At 38.2% G+C, this 23,262-nt stretch overlaps 3 protein-coding genes across 5 annotated transcripts; all 3 read left to right on the top strand.

Moving 5' to 3' along the window:
* Window positions 1-752: 752 nt before the first annotated feature.
* On the top strand, window positions 753-4,459 carry LOC113773899. Its single transcript, XM_027318502.1, has 8 exons — window positions 753-1,281; window positions 1,514-1,663; window positions 1,836-1,985; window positions 2,220-2,297; window positions 2,696-2,809; window positions 2,900-3,127; window positions 3,328-3,674; window positions 3,775-4,459. Exons 1-8 carry the CDS (start codon window positions 753-755, stop codon window positions 4,384-4,386), a joined length of 2,208 nt encoding a protein of 735 aa, XP_027174303.1. The 3' UTR covers window positions 4,387-4,459.
* Window positions 4,460-7,239: 2,780 nt separating this feature from the next.
* LOC113752254 (protein TIFY 4B-like) lies at window positions 7,240-12,901 on the top strand. 3 transcript variants are annotated; one of them, XM_027296377.1, is made up of 9 exons: window positions 7,240-7,613; window positions 7,811-8,004; window positions 8,237-8,376; window positions 9,330-9,420; window positions 9,511-9,670; window positions 9,962-10,024; window positions 11,017-11,074; window positions 11,171-11,388; window positions 12,306-12,901. In XM_027296377.1, the coding sequence occupies exons 1-9, from the start codon at window positions 7,496-7,498 to the stop codon at window positions 12,317-12,319; spliced, it is 1,056 nt and encodes a 351-aa protein (XP_027152178.1). In that variant the 5' UTR covers window positions 7,240-7,495; the 3' UTR covers window positions 12,320-12,901. The 3 variants fall into 3 exon arrangements, with proteins under 3 accessions (XP_027152178.1, XP_027152183.1, XP_027152189.1); XM_027296382.1 differs by lacking the exon at window positions 11,171-11,388; XM_027296388.1 differs by lacking the exon at window positions 12,306-12,901 and having other exon boundaries at window positions 11,165-11,253.
* Window positions 12,902-16,875: 3,974 nt separating this feature from the next.
* On the top strand, window positions 16,876-22,785 carry LOC113751327 (ETO1-like protein 1). The gene is made up of 5 exons (XM_027295296.1): window positions 16,876-17,905; window positions 18,001-19,713; window positions 20,521-20,812; window positions 21,561-21,870; window positions 22,234-22,785. The coding sequence occupies exons 1-5, from the start codon at window positions 17,781-17,783 to the stop codon at window positions 22,452-22,454; spliced, it is 2,661 nt and encodes an 886-aa protein (XP_027151097.1). The 5' UTR covers window positions 16,876-17,780; the 3' UTR covers window positions 22,455-22,785.
* Window positions 22,786-23,262: the final 477 nt, after the last annotated feature.

Here is a 23,262-nt window from a genome sequence, read left to right as displayed (position 1 = left end):
AGCAGAATATTCCCGGCAGTACAACAAACAATGGACAATCATTTTCGAACTCCACCTCCACATCCACCTCCACCTCCACCGCTTCAAGCTCAAGTCCCTCTTCCACCGAAAGTAAATTGAGTAGGATCACTTGGCCCGGGAAAAGCTAGCACGGGTGGCTGAACAAGCTGCTCTTGATGTCGTGAGCAAAAAATCCAAAAAAAAAATTACCAAGAATGATCAAAAAATCCTACGATGTTATAAAAATCCAACCATATCTTTGATTGTGTTGCTATTCATCAGAGAAATCCAAGGACAAGAGAGAAAAATAACCTTTTACTTATTTAACATGCATTCCTATCGACCTCAATCTCTTTTCTACTATGTATATTTCATCACAATTGCTGCAAGCAGTAACTATATTTACTATTTCATTCTGTTTAGCTTTATATTCCTCTTTTATCGCATACTTATTTATTTTACAGTCAAATTTCACCTCTACATTAAATATCACCGATTATCCACATATTAAAACAAATTTAATTGACCAAAGCATTCAGATTAAAATATTGTATACATTCCAGATCGATTTTTACTCTACAAACAACTTAGCTTAAATGACATACCAGCAATTAATAACTGCAAACCAAAAATCAATACATATATAAACATCTAAATTTTTCTTACACATTTCTGGGCAATCCTTAAACTTCTACCGCGCGTAGCGCGGTACACTCCTCCTAGTTCACTATCAACGATACACAGAAAGAAATATGACATCTACGTCGGATGCGTCGCCCATCGGACTCGAGGATATTAAGAAAAAATTGTTCCACGCTGCCATGAAAGCTGATTGGGATGGAGTCATAGAAATGTACGAGAACCATCCCGAGACTCACACGGCCAAAATAACAAGATCAGGGGATACAGCATTGCATATTGCCATCTCAGACGGGCAAGAGCGCGCAGTCGAACGACTGATACAATTGATGGTTGCAAGGTCGGAGATAAAAGTAATGGAGGCCCTTATGGCAGAGAATGAGCGAGGGAACACACCTCTCCATTTAGCAGCATCACTGGGAAACGTTCGGATGTGCCATTTCATTGCTAGCAGAGAGACCAAACTCATGGGCCGTCGAAACCATGATAGCGAGACTCCATTCTTCTTAGCTGCTCTTCACGGCAGGAAAGATGCTTTCCTCTGTCTGCATTCCCTTTGCGGAAGCGATCAAGGCTATTCCTTCTGCAGAAGGAATGATGGCGAGACCATTCTTCACTGTGCCATAGCAGGAGAGTATTTTGGTAACTTTCCGTTCTGCTGCTTTTACCTTTGTAAGCTGGAGCAACTTTTAATATATATATATATATATACATATATAGTAGTTCAGCGGAACAATTTCCTTGATCCATCGATATTGAACCCCCTATTTGTGTCACTCAAGTATTGGTACTAGTACGCCTTGAGGGCTGAGTTAGTAGTGTTATCTACTTCTACCTGAAGCTTAATCGAGTTTTTCATCGGTGTTGTTCACAGAGTTGGCCTTCCAGATAATTCATCTATATGAGGATCTTGTTAGCTGCGTCAACGAACAAGGCTTATCTCCACTCCACCTTCTAGCCACTAAGCCTTCAGCCTTCAAAACTGGAAGCCGTATCAGAGGATATTACAAAATTATTTATCATTGTAAGTCTCTCTTAGCTCCCTCTCAAATCCAAGGTGAATTTATGGCAAAACTATCTGAAATTTGAGATTCACAAAACTCGTGCAAGTTGGGAAAAACTCTGCTCCATTACTTTTGAGATCTGTGCAACAGAGTTATACTTTTGTATGACTAACATGAGTACTATTTTTCAAGTCATAATCATCGATAAGCTGGAGCCTCGGACTCATTATCGTCAACCACTGTTTCGAGAGCTCAAATACAGCGAGAATGCCAAATATCCAGAAAATTATCAAAGCTGTGCCAACTTTGGCTGGCTAATTGGGAGAGCTTTTCGGTTACTTGGTGAGTAGAGGATCTATTGGCAGATCAAATACCATTGCGCTCGCTGTTCATCTTCAATTCAAATTTAGTAACTCGTTTTGTTGACTCCATTTATTCGATGGTGATTTAAATTTAAAAGATGCTTCTAGTGCAACATTGAACATACATGTTGCCAAAGACCTGTCCATCTATATTCATCCGAATCTATGTGCCCGAAATGCTGAAGCTAAACTATTTTTCATTTACAATGGACAGTACTAGGTAGGGGAAAGAATGATGGCGGCCAACAAGCAGATGCTGAGGACCCCGATGGGAAGCACAGCGAACAAAAAGGTCAAGTATTTAGGAGAAACTCATGATGATATATAGACCTTCTATGCTGCATGTGAAGATGACACGCTAAAGTCTAGCATTTTTCAAAGAACAGTCTTCATGTAGTTCTTCAACATTTTGACAAACTACTGACGATTAATTTACCCCTGTTAGTATTCATCCGTGAAAGCGCATCTATTAAAGAAAAAAGGGACCTTTTTTGTGGACTTTCCTTATTTTGTTGCAGATACTGAAGAAGCTGCACATGAAGTGCTTGAGCAAATGGAGTACATTATAAATTGATATGTTGCTTCTAATACATAAAAACTTGAAAAGGATCCGTATACAGTGAATTTAGGATCTTCATGGATCCAATCTTGCTCCCAAGTCGCTGATTTGTTGTATCGCTTCTTTATCAGCATTGCATCAAAGGCAAAGAGCTGAAGGGCGTCCTGCTTTTCCGGCCATTTATGTTACTTGCTTTGATGCAATTAAGTTCATGTCCAAGGCAATGCTAATTATCTTCGGCTTAGGTACATAAGGCAAAACCTTGCATTATGCACTTACCAAGTGTTTTGGCACTCTGAAGGCTTTCCAGTCATTAGCTTGAGCATTTTGCACAGGTTCAATGGAGATAGTTAAGCTGCAGAATAGAAAACAGAAGCACGTATGGTCGGTCCAGGTCTTAGATGAACTTCTTAAGCGCACTTCTAGACATGAATATGAAGATAATGGACAGAATCCACCAGATGCACCATTACTCAAAGACGACGGAACAAAGCCTTATTCATTAATGGATGGGGGTGGCGTTGCCTTCTCTGCTTCGCTAATTCCGCCGCCACCCGCAGAAGGTAATTCTTTTGGCATGACCACAGCACAACTCTGCCTGGCAATAAAACGGATATGGAATTGAATTAACCACAGTCTCAGCACAGACTTTTCATCGATCGTTTCTTAGACAAATAATTTTCTTGTTGAGACATTGCACTCGGACTACTGAAGGCAATTTCTTTGTTTAGTGACCTGACTAGACAGAAATCTTTATGGGCAGGAGGGAATGGGCAAGACACTGAAACGGGGAAGAGGGAGACACCTATACTGATTGCTGCAAAGAATGGTGTGGTTGAGATGGTGTACAAAATTCTTCAACTTTTTCCTGTGGCACTTCACGACATGAATTCCGATAAGAAGAATGTAGTTCTGTTAGCGGTTGAGAACAGACAGCCCTATGTTTACCGGCTTTTACTCGACATGAAAATAATGAGAGACTCCATATTCCGAAAAGTTGACAAGGATGGCAATAGTGCATTACATCTTGCAGCAAGGCTAGGAGAATATCGACCTTGGCTCATCCCAGGTGCTGCGTTGCAAATGCAATGGGAGATCAAGTGGTACGAGGTAAGAGATATTGAAACCCGAACTTCTCTTTTAACATATACGAAATTCCAGAGACATTTATTTTGCGAAGAAATTGATCCAATTGATGTTGTGGATGCAGTATGTCAAGAAGTCCATGCCTCAGCACTTCTTTGCACGCGTTAACAAGGAAGGAAGGATCCCCAAGGACGTGTTCACTGAAACTCACCAGGAGCTCGTGAAGAGCGGGGGACAGTGGCTGACCAACACCTCCCAATCATGCTCCGTCGTGGCAGCACTCATAGCCACGGTTGCCTTTGCAACATCAACCACCGTTCCAGGCGGTGTCAAGCAAGACATCGGTACGCCAACGCTGGAGAACGAGCCGGCATTTGACTGCTTCGCCATTTCATCCCTCGTTGCACTTTGCTTTTCGGTCACCTCCTTAGTCATGTTTCTAGCCATTCTCACGTCCAGGTACCAAGAACAAGATTTTGCCACCAGCTTGCCCAGTAAGCTTCTGTTGGGCTTAACTTCGCTGTTTGTATCCATAGCTTCCATTCTCATCTCATTCTGCTCCGGCCACTTTTTTGTGCTCAAAGATAAGCTCAAGTTCGCGGCCTTCCCCGTTTATGCAGTGACGTGCTTGCCCGTCACCTTGTTTGCTATAGCCCAATTCCCTTTGTACTTTGACCTTATTTGGGCTACCATTCATAAAGTTCCCCAGCGTAGCTACAAAGCCATTCCTTTGTGACACAGATTGATGTATCTTCAACCCAAGCATCTTTATGTTTAGTCCGCCAGTTCCACTCTTTCCCTTGTTTGGATTGCGATACATTTTCTGTGAATGTATTTTTTTTTATATATATATATCAAATCACTATAATATATATTTTTACAAAAATTTCTAAAAATATCGGTCCAAACTGAAAAACTTATCAAATTTTCAGTTTCCTAGGCCTTTGGCCCTGGCTGTATTTGCGGATTTATCCCGAAATTTCAGTCAGATCCGAGCTTTTTCACTACTTATTTCATGGTGCATCCTGTTCTCCCCTCCCACGCATCCCAGTCCCAAGAGAAAAAGGGTAAATACCATAAAGTAAAGTACTATTCAAGGCATGTCAGTTCCCGCTTTCACCAAGAAAAAAAATTATTAATGCATATGAAAATTATCTTGGATATCTCACGAGTAGAATTTTGGCATTTGATCCGCCGCTCAAAACATTTTTGTGTTATACTCCATATTACGCCATATATCCTTCACGATTATTTGACCATTTTTATGATCCTTATTATCATGAAACATTAATTCTAGTAAAAATTTAATGAAGAATGCTATGACTTAAATTATTCTTCTCTCATTCAAGAAAAATTTTAATCCGCTTGAGAGTCAAATTTGATGCTAGCCAGAAATCTTGGTAGTAATATTTACGAAAAAAAAAACTAAAACTAAAACCCGATGAAATTTGCCTCACAAACAAAATATGCTTTTTTATTTTCGAACTGGACAAGAGTCGGGTAGAAGAACGAAGGCCTCCTAAATTCCGTCCGATGACATACCAGAACAGACTAATGTTAATCAGCGGGACGCCGATATATTCCGAAAGTCCAAATCTTCGACCGTTCGTTGAGGTGAATTTAAAAGATAAAGTCCTAAGGTTTTTTTTTTATTGGGGGGGTGTGGGGCCCTCGGTGGGGTTTGAAAGAACACGAACAATACTCATTTAAGCAACAAAATGGCCCTACGATGCGAACTATGGTCGAGGAATGGACCGTGGGACGGGATGGTTCAATTGCAAGGATGCAACGTGGCCCTATCTACCCGTGCTATGCCGGATAAGTGGGCCCCCGGGTCATAAAATGAAAAATTGACAGAGTGGAAAGCCCAAGGGTCGAGAGTTAGTTTGATCAGCTACTCCGCGGTTCACTCTTCTTGTATTCGTCAGACCGCTATCGAATTCGGATAGCTTAACGCGTGGCGAAACAGGATGTACCACCAAATTCCATCGTATACTGGTCCCACGACCAGACGCTTGTTATCTTTTTTGGGTCAAACGTCAATATCTACGCACTAATCCTGTACTGGTAATATAAATTAGGGGGCTTAGAAGGAGAGGAACGCACCACCTCTATAGCATGCTACCTACCCTTTGGATTTAGCCACAAGTACAAGGGTTAAACCCTTCTACATGCAATAAGAACTACTCCTACACCTCTAAACTAGAGAGGGTGTAGTTGATACTACTCTTACACCAAAGAGCCCCACCCCAAAGTCAAAATGAGAAGGTGTAGTACTATACATGCAAGTGCAAGAGTTTTAATCCTTGACTTGCAATCAAGACTACTCTTTTTATCTCTAAACTAAATGAGACTAGATGAGTGTATTATTATACATCCTTCGAATTTAATTGGAAGTGCAAATATTTGAATCATTATTATTGATTTGCAGCCAAAATTGCATCATGCGCCTCACTTGGTGGTTTGCTCACCTAAGGTGATTTGGTTTACTAGATATTTGTGTTGACCTCTTGTAATTTGTTTCTCCCCCTTCTTTAAATAGCTATTATTTTTTCATTTCAAAATATTTTTTACATTTTACCAACTATATTTTAAAACACTGATTTTTTGTCCCTTATAAAATTTAGTCAACCAAATTTGGTCGTAACTTAGGTTTTCAATCATTTTTTAGCCTAAATCTACAATGTGGTCCATACGAGATTTTTTTAATGTATAAAAAATTCAAATCTCATTTTAAGAGCAAAAATAGATATGAGTTGGGTAATTTATTTGGTTACAAATATTTTATAGGAGTAAAAATAAATGTGGGTTGGATAATTTGTTTAACTGCAAATAAGATCCGACATATTTGCACTAAAAAAATAATCTCATGTGGTTCACATTGTGTATTCATGTTAAACAATGATAAAAAACCTCAGTTATGACCAAATTTGACCGACTTGATATTGTAAGAATGTAAAATCAAAATTTCAATGCAAGGATTGAAAATTTCATTTGACAAAAATATACTGGACTTTTTAAATCTTTTTCTTTTTTTTTTTTGCGAAAATTAGCAACCTGAACAAGGCCCTTCTTTTTGAAATATGGAAAAAGGTAAATAACTACATAGAACAAACCAACTGCTCGTTGGTTGTTGGCCATCACAAGAGACTTTAAATCTTTGAGGGGTGGGAGATTAAGGATACAAATTTTACCTTCCATCTCTTTGTCACTAGTATACGGCTTCTCCAAGTTCATATAATGTATAGTGTCACCATGGCTTCTTCGAGTCCATACTAGTGCAAAGTGTACTCATCTATCTGATGGTAGTTTAGTTGCCCTCCATGACCCAGTTGGACTTCCTTAAAATAAGTTAGAGTAAAAAAAAAAAAAGGGAACGGTGAACACAGGCTACACGTTGAGAGTCTGGAGGTGGGAAAGAAAAATTGGAGGGAGGCAAAAAATGAAAGCTATTATGAAGAGCAAGAAATGAGTGAATTGTGGGCATGTGGGAGGAGAAAATTGTAAAATCGAGGAACGCAAGTACGTGGCGTCCTGGGGTTGTAGGCTTGAATGCCCCCCAGCCCCATGCCCACCATTCCTTGAATAAAAGAGCCCCGAAAACATAGCGGCGACGCCGCGGCCAATTTCCCGAGGCGCACACACACTCACACACTAACATTCACTCAGCCACCAATTCTGAAGTTCAACCCAACCACACTCTCACTCTCTTCACTAGTCTTGCTGCTGCTGCAACTGCCTCTGAGTTTCACCATAGCCGTCGATCGATCTCTCCTTACGCCAGAACAAGGAACCATTATATCGGACAAATACCGGGTGAGAAATTCAGGGGAATTTCTTCCGCCATGCCACCGGAAGAACCCCTTTCCAAGTCACCTCTCGATAAGCCTCTCCAACAACTTACCGAAGACGACATTTCTCAGCTCACTCGAGAAGATTGCCGCCGTTACCTCAAGGAGAAAGGTAGTTGTGGAAAATTTCTCACGATAGGCGTTTATTATTATTAATTTTTTAAAAATGTTTGTAGAGTGGAAAGTGGGATAATAAAGTAATGGTGCCATGAGTTTTTTTCTCTTTTTTTCCCCCCTTTAATATACATTTTTGGAAAAAAAAAAAAGAAAAAAGAGAGACCCACGTGAACGAGGATGATGTCCATACAGGGATGAGACGGCCGTCCTGGAACAAATCACAGGCGATCCAGCAAGTTATATCACTTAAAACGCTCCTAGAGCCCCCGACATCGGATTCAGACTCCGCCGCCGGCACCTGCAAGAAGCGCTACATTCCCCGTCCCCGTTTTGATAATCTCAACAACAACAACAACAACAAAAATGATAATCCCTCTTTGAACAGTGTGCGTTTCAATAATTCTTCCCCGCTCTGCATTGTTCTCCTTGTCTCTGCTACTATGATATTGTTATTACTACTATTATTTGTTTTATTATTTCTAAGCATCATTAGCTTAGCTCCTTCTTACCTCTTTTGTTTGTATTTCTTTACTGTGTTAGTAAATAAAGTGCCTGCCATAGTTGCACTTATTAATTGTTTTCTCGATTTGTTTAATGACTTATCGAAACCAAATGTAGGCAACCAGGGGAACCAGCGCCGATGCTGAAGTTTCTGAGTCGGCGGAAGAAGCAGTGCCGTATGAGGGTGGGAAGGATGTAGAAAAGCCTGATGTTTCTGGCCGTCTCCTTGTGGGGGACAGTGACTCGACTCCCCCAAGGTTATTAGCCTTTCACATTTGTAGGAATTCCGTGGTCGACTCCTTGTTTATAGCCGGCCAATTTTGATGCTTGAGGCTATGTTCTTTGAGTAACAAGTGGATTTTTCATTTTTGCTTAATTTTCTTTTTTCATCTTCTTGAATGTCTTTGTCGTCCTGTGGGGCTTGGGAAGGTTTCATATATGTAGGTTGCATTGCTGTACTATCTGAGTTTCACGGATGCTTTGACAGTCAGATTATGTATAGCTAAGGTTTTCCTGTGCATTCTTGGTCTATTCAATGGCAGGATGGCTTAAGCTGGTTAATTGCAAACTTTCATTCTTTCTTTTTTTTTGGTAAGAAAATTAAAATAAACATGAGGTGTTGTATCCGAGGCCTAATGGAAAGATCAAGTCTTTGAACAGACAGAAACTTGCAAAGATGTAAACCCTTGTTATGAAACTGGATTTAGTTTTCTTTCTGTTTTCCTTTAAAATTGATGATGTTTGTGAGTAGACATTAATTCTCATCCCATCGTCCTGCTTCAACTTAAAGTTATTTTGCTGCTTAAATCCAGGAGTAGTTCCTGCTGTCAGATTGAGGACTAGAAAATTTGAGACTGCTTCATTAGAAGGGCAATAAAAATGAATGTGCTTAGCAGCTCCCCCCCCCCCCCCCCAAAACAAAAAAAAACACCACACAAGGGCCCCACCATGTAGTCTGTCATAGTTTCAGGCGTTTCTTGCCTGTCTAATTTTGGGCTTTTTACAGCTTGTGTTACCTATAATTTCAATACTATGTCAAGGTAGATGTTTTACTAGAGCTTCACACCAATCTGTTATTTTATGGAATTTTTTTACTTGAGCTTGTGTGATGTGAAACCCCAATGGACTAAATGAACTTTAGTTGAATTGATCAATGCTCTTTAATCCTTGTTAGCATATCACCTAAGACATTTCACCTCCACATCCCCAGGAATACAGATTCCTCAAACACTCCAGTAGGACAGATGACAATCTTCTATTGTGGTAGAGTGAACGTGTATGATGATGTCCCAGCTGACAAGGTTTTCAGATTTCTTTTCACTGAAAGTTTATGATTTTTGTTGTTAATGTGATTCTTATGCTTCTAACTTGTCCTAATTATGCATTTTTAGGCACAAGCACTTTTGCATCTTGCTGCAAGCCCACTTCATTTGCCTCAGGAACCTCTCATTGACAGTTCTCTGGCGCTGCTTTCTACACGCCACCTACAGGCAACAAGTGTAAAAGCAAGTCCAGATTCTGCTGTTATACTACTGCCAAATACACAAACAGGTTATATTGGCATTCTAGCATCCTGGTTATAATTTATTTGTTATTTAGTTGGTTTGGGCTTTATAGATTCTCTGGTAGTTGAGTGTGATTTAATGCTACATGATTATGACTTGTACAAATCAAATCAACACAGACCTGAAAATTGGGCTTAAACAAAGTTTCAATAGCTCCTCTTTTCAAACAGCTTGAGTTGACTTATGACTGTGAAACCAATGCAAGTCATAGTTATGTAATAAACTATGGATCATGCTAAATTGGTTCCTGATTTAATTGTCTTGATTTTCTATACAGTTAAAATGAATGAGAGCACTCGGCTGCATGGAGAAGAATACAAGTTTCCTGAAGACAATCCTGGTAGGTGCTTTTAGCTATGCGAGCTTCTCTTCTCTGTGAATGGAACATTGGGACATTTTGAGTGATTAATCACGACAGTAAAACTTCTGAAGCAAATAGTTTTCATTCTCAATTAACAAGAAAAACCAGTTTACTTATCCTTGTGCTTTACATTGTTCATAGTTGACATGCAGTGCAATTTTATCTTTTAGTAGCTTTATACCATGTCCATCTTGAGATCACTACATGGTATATAGCATCAGTATATCATGGGTGACAATTTTTTACTACTTGGTTTTTCTCTATCTAGCTCCATCTCACATGAGAAATAACTTTTTCTTGCAGCCATATTACTTGAATCTCCTCGTCCACCCACCTGGGTGGAAGGAAAATATGCTTGCACTTTTTCGTTTGTTTTCAGTTTTTTTTGAATAATTCTGTTTGATTTTCTGTCCTGATATCTTGATATTATCTAGTTAACCTTCACCAGGAGTACTACTTGTTTTGTTTTTTGACTGTTGAGAGAGAAAAGAAACCTATGTTTAGAGCCAAAAGAAATACAATTAACCTTCTGATGTTTTGGACGCATGGATGTTCAGCAGGGATTGAGGAGGAAGTGTGTACAATGGAATATGCAAAAATAATAGAAAGAGACTCCAGCTCCAACGCTTCTCTTCAACCTAGAAAATGGACTTTCCTTTTAAACATGTGCTCAGACATCTTGTCCTAACATCTCATCTTCAATGCATACTATTGCTAAATCATGGGTTTGCAACTGCTTAAATTTGTTTTAGCTGAGATTGTGCTGAAGCCAATTACCTTGGTCTCTGGTCCAAGTTTGTCTTAATGTAGTTCACGTGATTGAACTTTTCTTGCAAGCATTTGGATTAATTAGTTCCACATACTAGATTAAAATGCATTAAAAATGACTAAAGCTTTGTCATCTATTCTTTGAATTAATATTCAGCCCTATTTTTATTTTATTTTTTAACTTTTAAATTTTCATGAAGCAGATGTCCCAGCAAGCAGAAAGGCTTCAGTTCAAAGATATCTTGAGAAGCGGAAAGACAGGTACTGTAGATAACTATTTGATACTTTACCAGAAAGGGATAAGAAATGCAAGCACTCTATTCTCTTCTCCATTCCTCATAATTCTGTTAGATGAAGGTTTAAGAGCAAGAGAAAGGTAGGAACGACGCCAACGACTAGCTTGGACGTCTACTTAAACCATCAGATGGGGCATCAGTTCCCAAATGAGCACCCAAGTAGGACTGACCCATGCTCCCCACCCCAAATTAGACCATCTAATACACCTATAAGGTGCAGCTCAATGGAGAATAATTTAACCGGGAATGCAAATTTTTCCGCTGGCATTAAAGACAAAGGTAATGCTGTTAGCTGTTAACCTTGTGTTGTTTTTGACCTACAAGGTTATTGTATTTAAATGAAGCTATTAAAAAATTTTAATGTTTCTGTCTTTTTCATCAAGTATAACATTTGATTCTATTTTATCCTGTGTGGAGGAATTGTTATTTGCATCTTGAACAGAAAATGCTTGAACATCCTTCTTGTTATGGACAAAAGGCAGAAAAGAACTATGAACACTAACTGATTCCCTTGGTAAAACAGCTGTATACCTTGGTAAAACAGCCATTCATCCAAACATGAATAACCATCTGGTTTTGTAATTTATCTACACTGAACAGGGAAAATTGGTTAGCGTGTTATGAACCTTTTGACAGATTTCTAGGTAGAGTATAACTTCTGTTCTATCTGTTTTCATTACCGGAGATAAGGCATAAAGCACATGTAATTGGAGTGAATGTGCTTCTGCATCCTTCGATTGTTAAGAAGTTAGTTGCTTTTCTGACTGTTTATTCTCTGATTTCCTTTCTTGGCTACATTTAAATGTGTTAGTTCTTTATTCTTAATAACAGCTCAATATACATAGAATTAATCCTATTTTGTAGTAAGTGACCCTTAAAAAAAACTGTGGCTAACAGAAGCTGAGAAAATATTTGAAGAGACCCTCTGCCATCTGAAGTCTTTTTATCTTTTTTCTTGTATATGCGATGCCATAAGTTCCTATGAGTTATACTCTTTTGCCTCTCTAAGCATCGTATTCATTGATGGCTTCTACTCTTGTCTTTGATATCATTATGCTCAAATTGTCCGACTTTGCTCTAATTGAGTCATTTGTATAGCCATGTAATAAAAGACAAAGTCTGTTCAATACCGTTAAAAATAAATTGCTCCTGAATATCAGACATGTAACAGCGTAGGGTGTTTTGCTCTCTTTCAGATGTGAAAAAATGAGAGGGAAAACACAGACACACAAGGCACCCTAGTTAGTCTATCTTCAAGTCGCGTAAAGTGAAGGCAATGTCAATTCAGATGATACGAGGCAAATCGTGAGGAACCATGTGGATATAAACATTTCTTCATCAGCTCATTTGGCATCAACATTCTACTTCAAGGCTGTTGCTTTTTCTGGTCAAAGGTGAGGAAAGGGAATTTGTCGTCGAGTTTCCTCTCTTCTCTGTGATACGTGTTCACTTTGTCAGTGAAATTGGAGTATCCTGATGCGGATATCATTACTGGGTTTTGACGCCCACGCCCGGTAGCAAGGTCCTCTTTTCATGACACTGGTTCTTGAGGATCTTCAAGCTTGTATATCGACCGACAGTTTAACATTGCAACCTGCGATGCCTATTCTAGGAATTCACATCAAGGTCTAGGCAAGTTTTAGTCTGATGACACGTTTGGCGGTACATAGGTTACATTCTTATCACGTTGGTGATACTTTTTTGAGACTGATGTAAATCATTGAGGAATTGGAGCAGCATGAAGCTAAATCCACGGCGGCTATTATTAGTGAATTACTCTCTTGTTTCATCATTCTCTCTTAGCAAATTGGTTTTGGCATTTAGCTTCTTCTCAATTATCTTCTTACCTACTGCAAATAACACGATAGAGATTCTATGCTACGAAGAAAACACGAGCATTTTTAATTCCCAGCGATGTGCTTAATTTTAGATATATAAGATAAGGGTACGTTGGCTTGCAACTTTCACATTAGTGTTATCTCTCTCTCTCTCTCTCTCTCCATTGTTCGGTTGGCACGACAGAAGAAGCGCTTTTTGGAGAAAATTTTTTGTATTTTTAGTGAACATATTTCTTAATCATTTTTTTTAACTTTACATACTAACAAATCGCTGGAGTATACTTTTTTTTTTATATATATATAAATTTTTAAAAATAGCAATCCAAACTAACTCTTAAGATTTGTCATATTGAGTAAGAAAAGGGAAAAAAAGGCGTGTTTGGATAGAGATCATTTGAAATAATTATTGTAACGCTTTTTATGATATAATAATGTATGTGAAATAAAAATGTGATCGATAAGATAAAAATATGTATTAAAAAATGTGTTTGTGATGTAAGCAAATAAACTTTTGGCAAATAATTCCTATTCAAACACAAACATTTCATGTTTTGCGAAAGTCCTTGGCTTTATTATTAGTATTAGCCTAACAAGGTTCATTAATAGTATCATCTTAAGGATCTGTTAGATTCTACTAGTTGTAGAATTACTACCTCTCCGTCCCTCGCTCTCTTTCTCTGATTTTTTTTTCTCTCTGAATTTATTTGAGTATAAGTTCTTTTTTTTTTTTGGTAAGAAAGAAGTTACTAAAATTCAAATAGTCAGTACAAGATCCAGTGCAAAATATCGAGTTTAAGATCTCGAATTTACAAGACGGGGCAAACAAAATGCCCTACAATCATTCTCTACTAGTTTTGCGATGGCTGCAGGCTGGTCATTGAGCACCTTGAGGCCTTCTTCCTCTGTTTCTGCACCCCATTTGAGTATAAGTTCTATGATTTCTTATACTCGTTTAAAGAACCTCGCAGACAATCCTGTTTGTATATATAATGGAATTGGAAATATTAAAATTTTATTTCTCTGTGAGTTCAGTTCGTCATTGCATAATGCTTTGAATTTTCAAGTAGATCGATGTCGAAGAATAGTTCCTTGTTGATTCCGTATTGTTAATTGCGCCCAAGGCCACCAATTCCTTGGTGCTCAGCTTTAGCCTTATAAATTATTCATTCTCCACCTTTGTCACTTTTAAGACTAATAATAATGCATATAAAATGTATGGGAATTCAAGTTCCACTCATGGTAAGTACATAAGCATTAAAAGGAAAAAGATAAGACAAGAGGAAGATAGGCATGTAATTTGGTCAACCCCTCCCAAGCATTAAACTAATGTGATGGTAAACTTCTATGGTGGTTTATGCCATCTCTTTCATACTAATCTGGGACAATTAAACGCATCCCACAGAGTTTCTCTAGTTTGCTACGTAGAAAAACTCCAACTTTGCTCAGCTCAGGCATGATGATATAGAGAGTTTCTTCCGTGTGATGTCTTTGGATACGCTAATATTATACTCCCCCTTTTTTTATAACTGACGTTTAAGAAATTTGCTCTTAAGTACTTTTATCTGTCGTTTTACTATCCCCATGCAGCATTAATTATTTTTTCACAATTTTACCCTTTTATCTCTCTTTTCCAATACAGGGTTCTTAATTACTACTCCTAGTTAGTTTGCATTGCTTTTGGCCTAGTAAAACAGCACCATTTAGTACTCTAGTGAGAGAAAACATGGGTGAATTGGACAATTAATGAGGGTACAAAAGGAAAATAGTGTATAGATTTAAACAATAAAAAACTTTTCTTAATTGGTATGTAAAATCTTAAACGTCAGTTATAAAAAAAGGGAGGGAGTAGTTATGTAAGTGGATCAGGGGACTCTCGAATGTGCCATTGTAGGGCGGCGTAAATGCTAGTATAACATTTGACGTTGATGTATATAAAGCTGTTGGGTGCTCCCGGGGATGCATCAGCACTTAGAGTGCATTAAAGTAAGGGATAATTTCAGAAACCTCCCTTCAGGTTTCTAGCAAAATTATAGGGAACTGCTCTCAAGTTTTAAAAATTACACATACCTCTCTTGCTTTTAAGGTTTATGTAACAACATAGACCCAATAGCCTATAATTTTTCACAAATATCCTAAAAGACCCTTCTTTAGAGAACAAGACAAAACAAAACAAGGTTTTAATTTTTAATTTCTTGTATGTGTCATACTCACCGTAAAAAACAAACACCCGCGAGTCAAACTCATCTCAAAATTTATTACTTGTTAATTCTTGCCTAATGCAACTCACTACTACTACTTCCAATACTAAACTAAGAAATGCCTCCGTATCCCTAAAAATATAGTTCATCATTGCTCTAGTACTCTTAGAAATAGAGACAAAATTCTACCTTTTATAGTAAAACCACAATCAATAGGTAAATAAAAGAGAGAGAACCAATGAGTAATTGATAGACTTTTTTGCTTAACAAACATAATAGTCATTTCTTTATGTTCCAACTCTCAATTTCATTTTTTTTCATATATCATTACCACATTTTTTATCTTCCCCTAATTTGACAATAAAATTCACAGTCTACACCTTGTCAATTTGATAATTTCAATTGGCTAACATTTGTAAAGAGTAAAACTATTGAAAAAAAAGGGTCTAAAATTTTTTTTAGTAAGAAAGAGACAGGAAAACAAAAAATACAAATAAATTTTGGAGATCATAAAAAAATTGATAGTTGTGTGATTGGTAATAATGGAGTGTGATATTTGGTGAGAGAGAGAAGCGGTTGTATGAGAAAAAAAGAGGAAAATACAAAAGAGGGAGAGAGGGAGAGAGGAAGAGAGGAAGAAATGAAAATTAGAAAATTGATGGAGATTGTTTTTTGAGATTAGGAAATAACAAGTAGAATAATAAGATGTATCTTTTGACTTTAAATGTCCCTTTATGAATTAACTATTAAGTGGAGGACATTTTAGTCATTTGATTGGACCGAGGGAGGTCTATATAATTATTGAAACCTCAGGGGAGCCGAATGAAATTGTCAAAAATTTCAAGAGAAGTTTTTGAAATTATCACACACACAAAAAGAAAAGGAAAAAGAAAAAGAGAGCGGAAAGAGAACGGCATCCCGCGTACAACTTGAAATGAGAAATAACCACTTAAATCAACTACTATTATGCTCTTGAGTTTCAACTCTTTTTAAATTTGTCAAATAAATTTGAAAATTGAGCCAAGAGAAGCTCATTTTGGGTTTTCTAGCTCAAAAAAAAAAAATGATATCCAGAATCCTGGAGAAGTATTTGAAAATTGAAACCAAGGCCAATACAATAGGTAGAGAGAACCTAAAACATCAGGGGGTGGGGGGCCCTCAGTCTGGCTCCACCAATCTTTAATCTTTATTTACACACAACAAAAAGTGGACAACGTGTTAGTGCGAGATTGAAGCCACTGGAGTTTGAATCTCACCTATAATAAAAAAAAAATTTGAAAGTATATTTATTAATTCCTTATACAAGTTTTTTAAGCTTCTTATAAAATAGGATATTAATAGATTATATTATATAAATTTTATTGTTGAAAAAAAAAAATTAATGCAAGATTGAAGATTTTCACTAACCCAAATCAAATTTGCCCGTCTTATCCCACAAGCGGACCGGAAGTTTCAAATCCGCCATCGATTTCAATGTCAATGTAGCAGCCATTAAATTATTGGATGCGCATTTGTACAGCGGCCTACAGGCATCATAAACAATTAACACTAATCCTCACACTCTCAGCCAACACTGTCCAAAACGACAGCCCATTTGGAACCTGTCGCTTTCTTGAGCAACCATTTCAATGGTATTTTCCCATTATGCAATTTTTTTGACTTGTTTTATCACCGCATTTTTGTACTTCCAACAAATAGTAAGCTGCAATCTATGTGGTCTCCAAGACTCCAACGGCTCGATTACAAAAAAAAAGTGAAGAAAGGCTCTGTAGTGCTGCAAATCTACTAATTGCACTGCAGAAAAGGCTGTAGACTATTGTACCAAAAACTTTTCCTTTTACCATCACCAACAGGAAAAGAAAAGTGAAGAAATCTGAGAATTTCCCCTTTGGATTCCATCACATTCCTTGCAGCTCAGCTAAATCACCGAATTTTCAACAAATTACTTTGTGGGTTTGGTTTGTTCTTCATTTTGGTTTTGGTTTTGACTCTCATTTCTTGGCATCATTATTGTTACTATTATTTTATAAGGTCCCCAACAAGGTTAGTCTGTCCTTTTCTTTGCTTTATAAGGTGGGTTTGGGTTTGGGTTTGAGTTTGATTTGGTTTTGGTCGTTTTTCTGGCAGAGATCTTGTTTAACTTTTGTGGGTCTTTAGTCTTTTGTCTGCATTTTTGAGGTTGAGTTTTTACTACTACCTTAACTTCTGGGCAAGAAGAACGCTAATATATATCGAGTTCTGTTCTTTTTCCCATTTCAATATAAGAAGGTATAGAAAGACATATTATCTTTGATTATTTCGATTGTAAGGATAGTTAGGAATATTTGTCGTGTGACCGGAAAGATCGCTTTTTTCCTTTTTCCCTTTCCCCTTTGTTAACCTTGAATCTTAGGTAACTAACTGTTTTGAGTGTTCTTCTTTTTAGACTTCGTCTTTAGATAGCGTGGAACGATACTTCTTAGTGGTTTTGGAGCTGTGGAATTTTTGAGCTTAAGTTTGTGATGGTTGTAAAGTGAAAGTTGGAAATTTGTCCTTACTTTTCCAGTACTATTTTCATCCTTTTTGTTTGTGGTTGCTGGAGAAAACTCATCCGGCTATTGTGGAGATCTGGGACATTTTTCATCTATTATGCCCTATGAGAACGTTCTTTCCTTCCGAGTCTTGCAAAGAGACAGAACTCAATTCTATTAATCCGCAGTCATGGCTTCAAGTTGAAAGAGGCAAGCTGTCTAAAATTTCGTTCGAGTCAAATTCTTCCATGTAAGTGTACCTGCTCTTTACCCTTTCTTTCCTTGCATCGCGAATTGAAGCTCATCTCGCATAATTAATTTCGCATGATTTTGTGATGTTCGTAGAGAATCTCTCATTAAGGTACCCGAGCCTTCCATTTTGCCATATTTTAAACCTGCTGATTATGTGGAAGTTTTAGCTCGACTTCATGAAGAACTTGAGGCATGTTCTCCACAAGAGAGGTCAAATCTCTACTTGTTGCAGTATCAGGTATTTAAGGGTCTGGGGGAAGTCAAATTAAGGCGAACCAGTCTGCACTCAGCTTGGATAAAAGCTAGCTCTGTTTATGAGAGGCTTGTGTTTGGGGCATGGCTAAAGTACGAGAAACAAGGTGAAGAGCTCATTTCTGACCTGATGTCATCTTGCGGAAAATGTGCAAAGGAATTTGGGATGATAGATGTTGCCTCTGAGCTACCTGCAAGCTCTAACTTATTTTCATCTGGAACTAATGTGGACAACGGGAAAGCTGTTTCAGGACAAGTTTCTTTCCGGATTGGGAATGAGAGAATACTGTGTGACAGGCAGAAAATTGCTGGCCTTTCAGCTCCATTTCATGCCATGCTTAATGGGTGTTTTACAGAATCGTCTCTTGAGGAGATTGATATGTCTGAAAACAACATTTCCCCTTTAGGAATGAGGGCGATTAGCGAATTTAGCGTAGCAGGATGTCTAAACGAAGTACCTCCCAACCTCTTGTTGGAGATACTGGTACTTGCCAACAACTTTTGCTGTGAAAGATTAAAGGATTCCTGTGATAGAAAACTTGCTTCCCTGGTATCTTCCAGGCAAGATGCAGTGGAACTCATGGAGTATGCTCTTGAAGAAAATTCCCCTGTTCTTGCTGCATCATGTTTCCAAGTCTTTCTACATGAACTTCCTGAGTCTCTGAATGACAGTCAGGTAGTCAAGTTGTTGTGCAATTCAAATAGGGAGCAAAGGTCAATTATGGTTGGCTCAGCGGCATTCTCTCTCTATTGTTTATTAGGTGAAGTCTCCTTCAACCTTGATCCAAGGTCAGACAGAACAGTTTGTATCTTAGAACAGTTGGTTGACTCTGCAGAAACTACTCACCAGAAAATGGTGGCATATCATCAGTTGGGATGTGTTAGACTCCTTAGAAAAGAATATAACAAAGCTGAACAACTCTTTCAGGCTGCTTTAGAAGCAGGCCATATTTATTCTGTAGTTGGATTGGCTAGAATAAACCACATCAAGGGTAATAAACAATGGGCTCATGAGAAACTCAGTTCAGTCATTTCCTCTCATTCGTCACTAGGATGGATGTATCAAGAGAGATCACTATACTGTGAAGGTGAAAGGAGATGGGAAGACCTTGAGAAAGCAACTGAGCTTGACCCAACCCTAGTTTACCCCTACATGTATAGGGCAGCATCCTTAATGAGGAAACAAGATGCACAAGCTGCCCTCAGTGAAATCAATCGCATTCTTGGCTTCAAACTGGCATTAGAGTGCTTGGAACTGCGATTTTGCTTCTACCTAGCCCTTGAGGACTATCAATCAGCAATATGTGATATTCAAGCTATCCTTACACTTGCACCACATTATAGGATGTTTGATGGACGGGTTGCTGCATCCCAACTCCGGACTCTTGTGCGCGAGCACGTTGAGAATTGGACGACAGCAGACTGCTGGCTTCAGCTATATGATAAATGGTCTTCAGTTGATGACATTGGATCACTTTCTGTGATATACCAAATGCTCGAATCTGATGCCGCAAAAGGAGTTCTATACTTCAGACAGTCCTTGCTTCTGCTTAGGTAACTTCATTTTGTATTTTCTTTGACTGTAATAGCATTTGCATTTTCATTAGGAGTTGGCTTTACCAGTCATCAATGGTCACAGTTAATGCTGTTGTCTGCAGCGGTTCAGTATGAAAATTAACTGAAATGTAATCATTCAGAATCAGGGTTTTGCCTTATATTAGAGTGTTGTGCAATGGCTATATATTCAGATCTTTTTGTGTGTAACGAACTGAAAGTGACTTCTATAGCTTGTCTAGTGGAGATTTCTTAGTTGAGATTTTTCTTTTGGTGGTTTACAGTGAAAAACAGAAACTGATAAATGCAACTTAATGTAACTAGTGACAGATTCTTTTTTCTACTTCTTTACATTATTTAGATGCTTTGATTGTTGAAATAGGTAATAGAATTGTGTAATATTCATTCTGCCTCCACTTAACTTCACTTTTTCTTCATTTCTGTAAATTAGCGAGTTATTTGGTTCTGTCTTTTGGTAAATTCATAAAGATTGTGAGGTTCATCAATTGAGAAATTGTTTAAATTCAGAAGCAGATGTAGTGCCATTAATTCCTCTTTGATATCCTTGAGATCAGAGATGTACTCAGTGGGTCTGAGTTGTGACAAAAGAATTTTAACTAGCCTTTTTTGGTCGAGGTATTGTTACTGAAGCTGAAGCTCTTTAACAATTCATGAGTTGTTGCAAATAATTTTCATTTGAGCTAGTTAAATTTTCATCTTCAGCACCCAAGTGTTGTGCTACACCAGAGCTACTGGAAGTTCAACAAAAAAGGGACCTGATTATTTCCATATTTAACTCTTAATCAGGTTGAATTGTCCTGAAGCAGCCATGCGAAGTTTACAATTGGCTCGCCAACATGCATCAAGTGACCATGAGCGTCTAGTTTATGAGGGATGGATTTTGTATGATACAGGGCATTGCGCCGAAGGGCTTTGGAAAGCAGAGGAGTCTATTAGCCTTAAGAGGTCTTTTGAAGCCTTCTTCTTAAAAGCCTATGCATTGGCTGACTCTTGCCTGGACCCATCCTGTTCCTCCGTCGTTGTAGCTCTTCTTGACGAAGCCTTGAAATGCCCCTCAGATAGACTACGCAAAGGTCAGGTATGATGTTCTTCACTTAGAGAATCTATACAATTTGCTTGTTAGGGATGAATTGCTTCTTCTATTGTTCAACAAGTTTAAGGTGAAAGATGTGGAGAATACACACGGTAGACATATCAAATTAAGTAGTCATCCCTTTTGGATGCATTCCTGGAAAGCAATGTGGGAAGAAAAAAGAAGAAAGAAAGTTACCATGATGTGGGGTGTTTAAATAAATCCAGGAACAGAAACTTGTTATTAATTAGAGCAGAACTTAGGATTAAGATCCTTGTCCTTTCGGAAAAAGAATGACAAAGTGGTCATTAAGGGAGCAGTCCAAGTGATATTTGGGATTTCAATGTTAAAAATCCTTCTTAAGAGCTTGATTAGCTATTCTTTTTAGGTCAAAGTTATATGCCCACACTTTGTGGTGGTGATATATTACTTTTGGGAGCATAATGCATTGTGTCGAGAATTCAATCAGATACGCTTGAAGCTGAGATGAAAACAATGTTGTAGGCATGATATCAATGTGAAAGCTCTTTGGAGATCCCTAGCGTTGTTCACATCTCAAAGCATATTAGCCTCAGTTAAAATATGCTTTACGGAAATATAGCCTGCATTTGGCAGTTAAAAATTGATAGACGTTTTGTATCAGTTGCCAAATTGTTGCTAGAGATCACTGTCTTCTCTTTGAACCTAAGCCATTATTCACATATAAAGCACTCTGCTAACATCTTTTCGTAATTTCAACATTGAAAATGGCTAGGCCCTGAACAATCTTGGGAGTGTCTATGTTGACTGTGGTAAACTAGATGCTGCAGCTGATTGCTACATCAATGCCCTCAAGATTCGACATACACGAGCCCACCAGGGCCTTGCTCGAGTCCATTTTCTGAGAAACGATAAGAATGCAGCCTATGAGGAGATGACAAAATTGATTGAGAAGGCCAGAAACAATGCATCTGCATATGAGAAGAGGTCAGAGTACTGCGAACGTGAACTCGCAAAGGCAGATCTAGAGATGGTCACTCGTTTAGATCCTCTTCGAGTTTATCCCTACAGATACCGAGCAGCAGGTTTGATTTCTTCTAATCACAGTTGTTCCCCTCCCCACGATAAAGAAGAAAGGCAGAAATTTAAGGAAATAATAAAAGCTGAGGCGGCGTACTATGTTCTTTATATATTGATCTCGAGTGGGCAGTGGAGTAAATCTCGACATTTGTGTGTATATAGATAATGCTGATCAACATCTTCTAAGAATTGCTGGGATGTGAATAAGATTTCTTGGCTGGACGAAAATTTCATTGATCATAATTAACTAAACTACATGTATGTTACTGTCAGTGCAGCTGGGAGAGAGGTTTAACTTGAATAGATGAGTGCATAAGTTGTGTGTATGTTTCTACTGATGTTGGTGTGGAACTGTGGATGTTTGACAGTTCTGATGGACAACCACCAGACGAAGGAAGCAATTGCAGAGCTATCGAGGGCAATCGCGTTTAAGGCAGACCTTCACCTACTACACCTGCGTGCTGCCTTCCATGAACACGTTGGCAATGTAATGGGAGCTCTGCGAGATTGTCGAGCTGCGCTCTCAGTTGATCCCAACCATCAAGAAATGCTTGAATTTCATAGCCGTGTCAACAGCCGGGAACCATGAAAAGGAACCATGAAAAGGAGGAGAAAGGGTAAGGGCAGAAAGACAAGGAAACCCCTCCCCACCTCTCCACCAAAAGGCCAAAACCAACCCCCAAAAAAAGAGAAGGTAAAAACTTAAAGAAGAGGGGCAACTTCAAAATTGTACTTGTACACCATCAGTGAGACGGTGAGTGTGACTGCCAGTGAGCCTGTCCGTGTAATACAATCCCCCGCCCCCTCTCAATTCTTCCTTGTTCTTAAATTTTGTAACAATGTACAAGAATTTTTGTTTCATTCATACTAGTATAAGTTTATCAATGTAAAAAAAAAAAAAGAGGTGTCATTTCTATTCATTCTTGTCGACCGGGTTATTTCCAGAAGAATAAGATTACAAAACGGGTGGAGGTTGTAGTTGTAACTAGGAACTAGAATCGTGTAGGTCCAAGAATAATTTCCAGGGTGGTATGCATTTAACAATTAAAATTGGAGGTATTTTTATCAACTGCAATATTTTAACTGTCCAGATACTGTGATGGACTAATGGGGGATAAAGTAAAAAAAATAAAATATTATGGGGTAAACTGTAAAACACACCAAAGCTTAGGGGATTTCTTGTGATTAACCCTCCTCGAACTCCTATTGGTTGAATGACGGTGCAGATGGCGTCGTCAGTTGTCGGCTACGGCTACGGCTACGACTACGAGTCTTTCATTTGTAACTGAAGTTGTAAATCAAATCAAATCTATACAGAAACCCAATTTGGATTACTGAAAAAAAAAAAAAAAAACCTAATACTATTACAGAGTACAAAACACGACAGTTAACGCCTA

Source organism: Coffea eugenioides, chromosome 1, assembly GCF_003713205.1.
Source record: "Coffea eugenioides isolate CCC68of chromosome 1, Ceug_1.0, whole genome shotgun sequence".
NCBI classification, from domain to species: Eukaryota; Viridiplantae; Streptophyta; class Magnoliopsida; order Gentianales; family Rubiaceae; genus Coffea; species Coffea eugenioides.
Note: the sequence above shows the minus strand (reverse complement) of the source record. Positions and strands in the feature narration are given on the sequence as shown.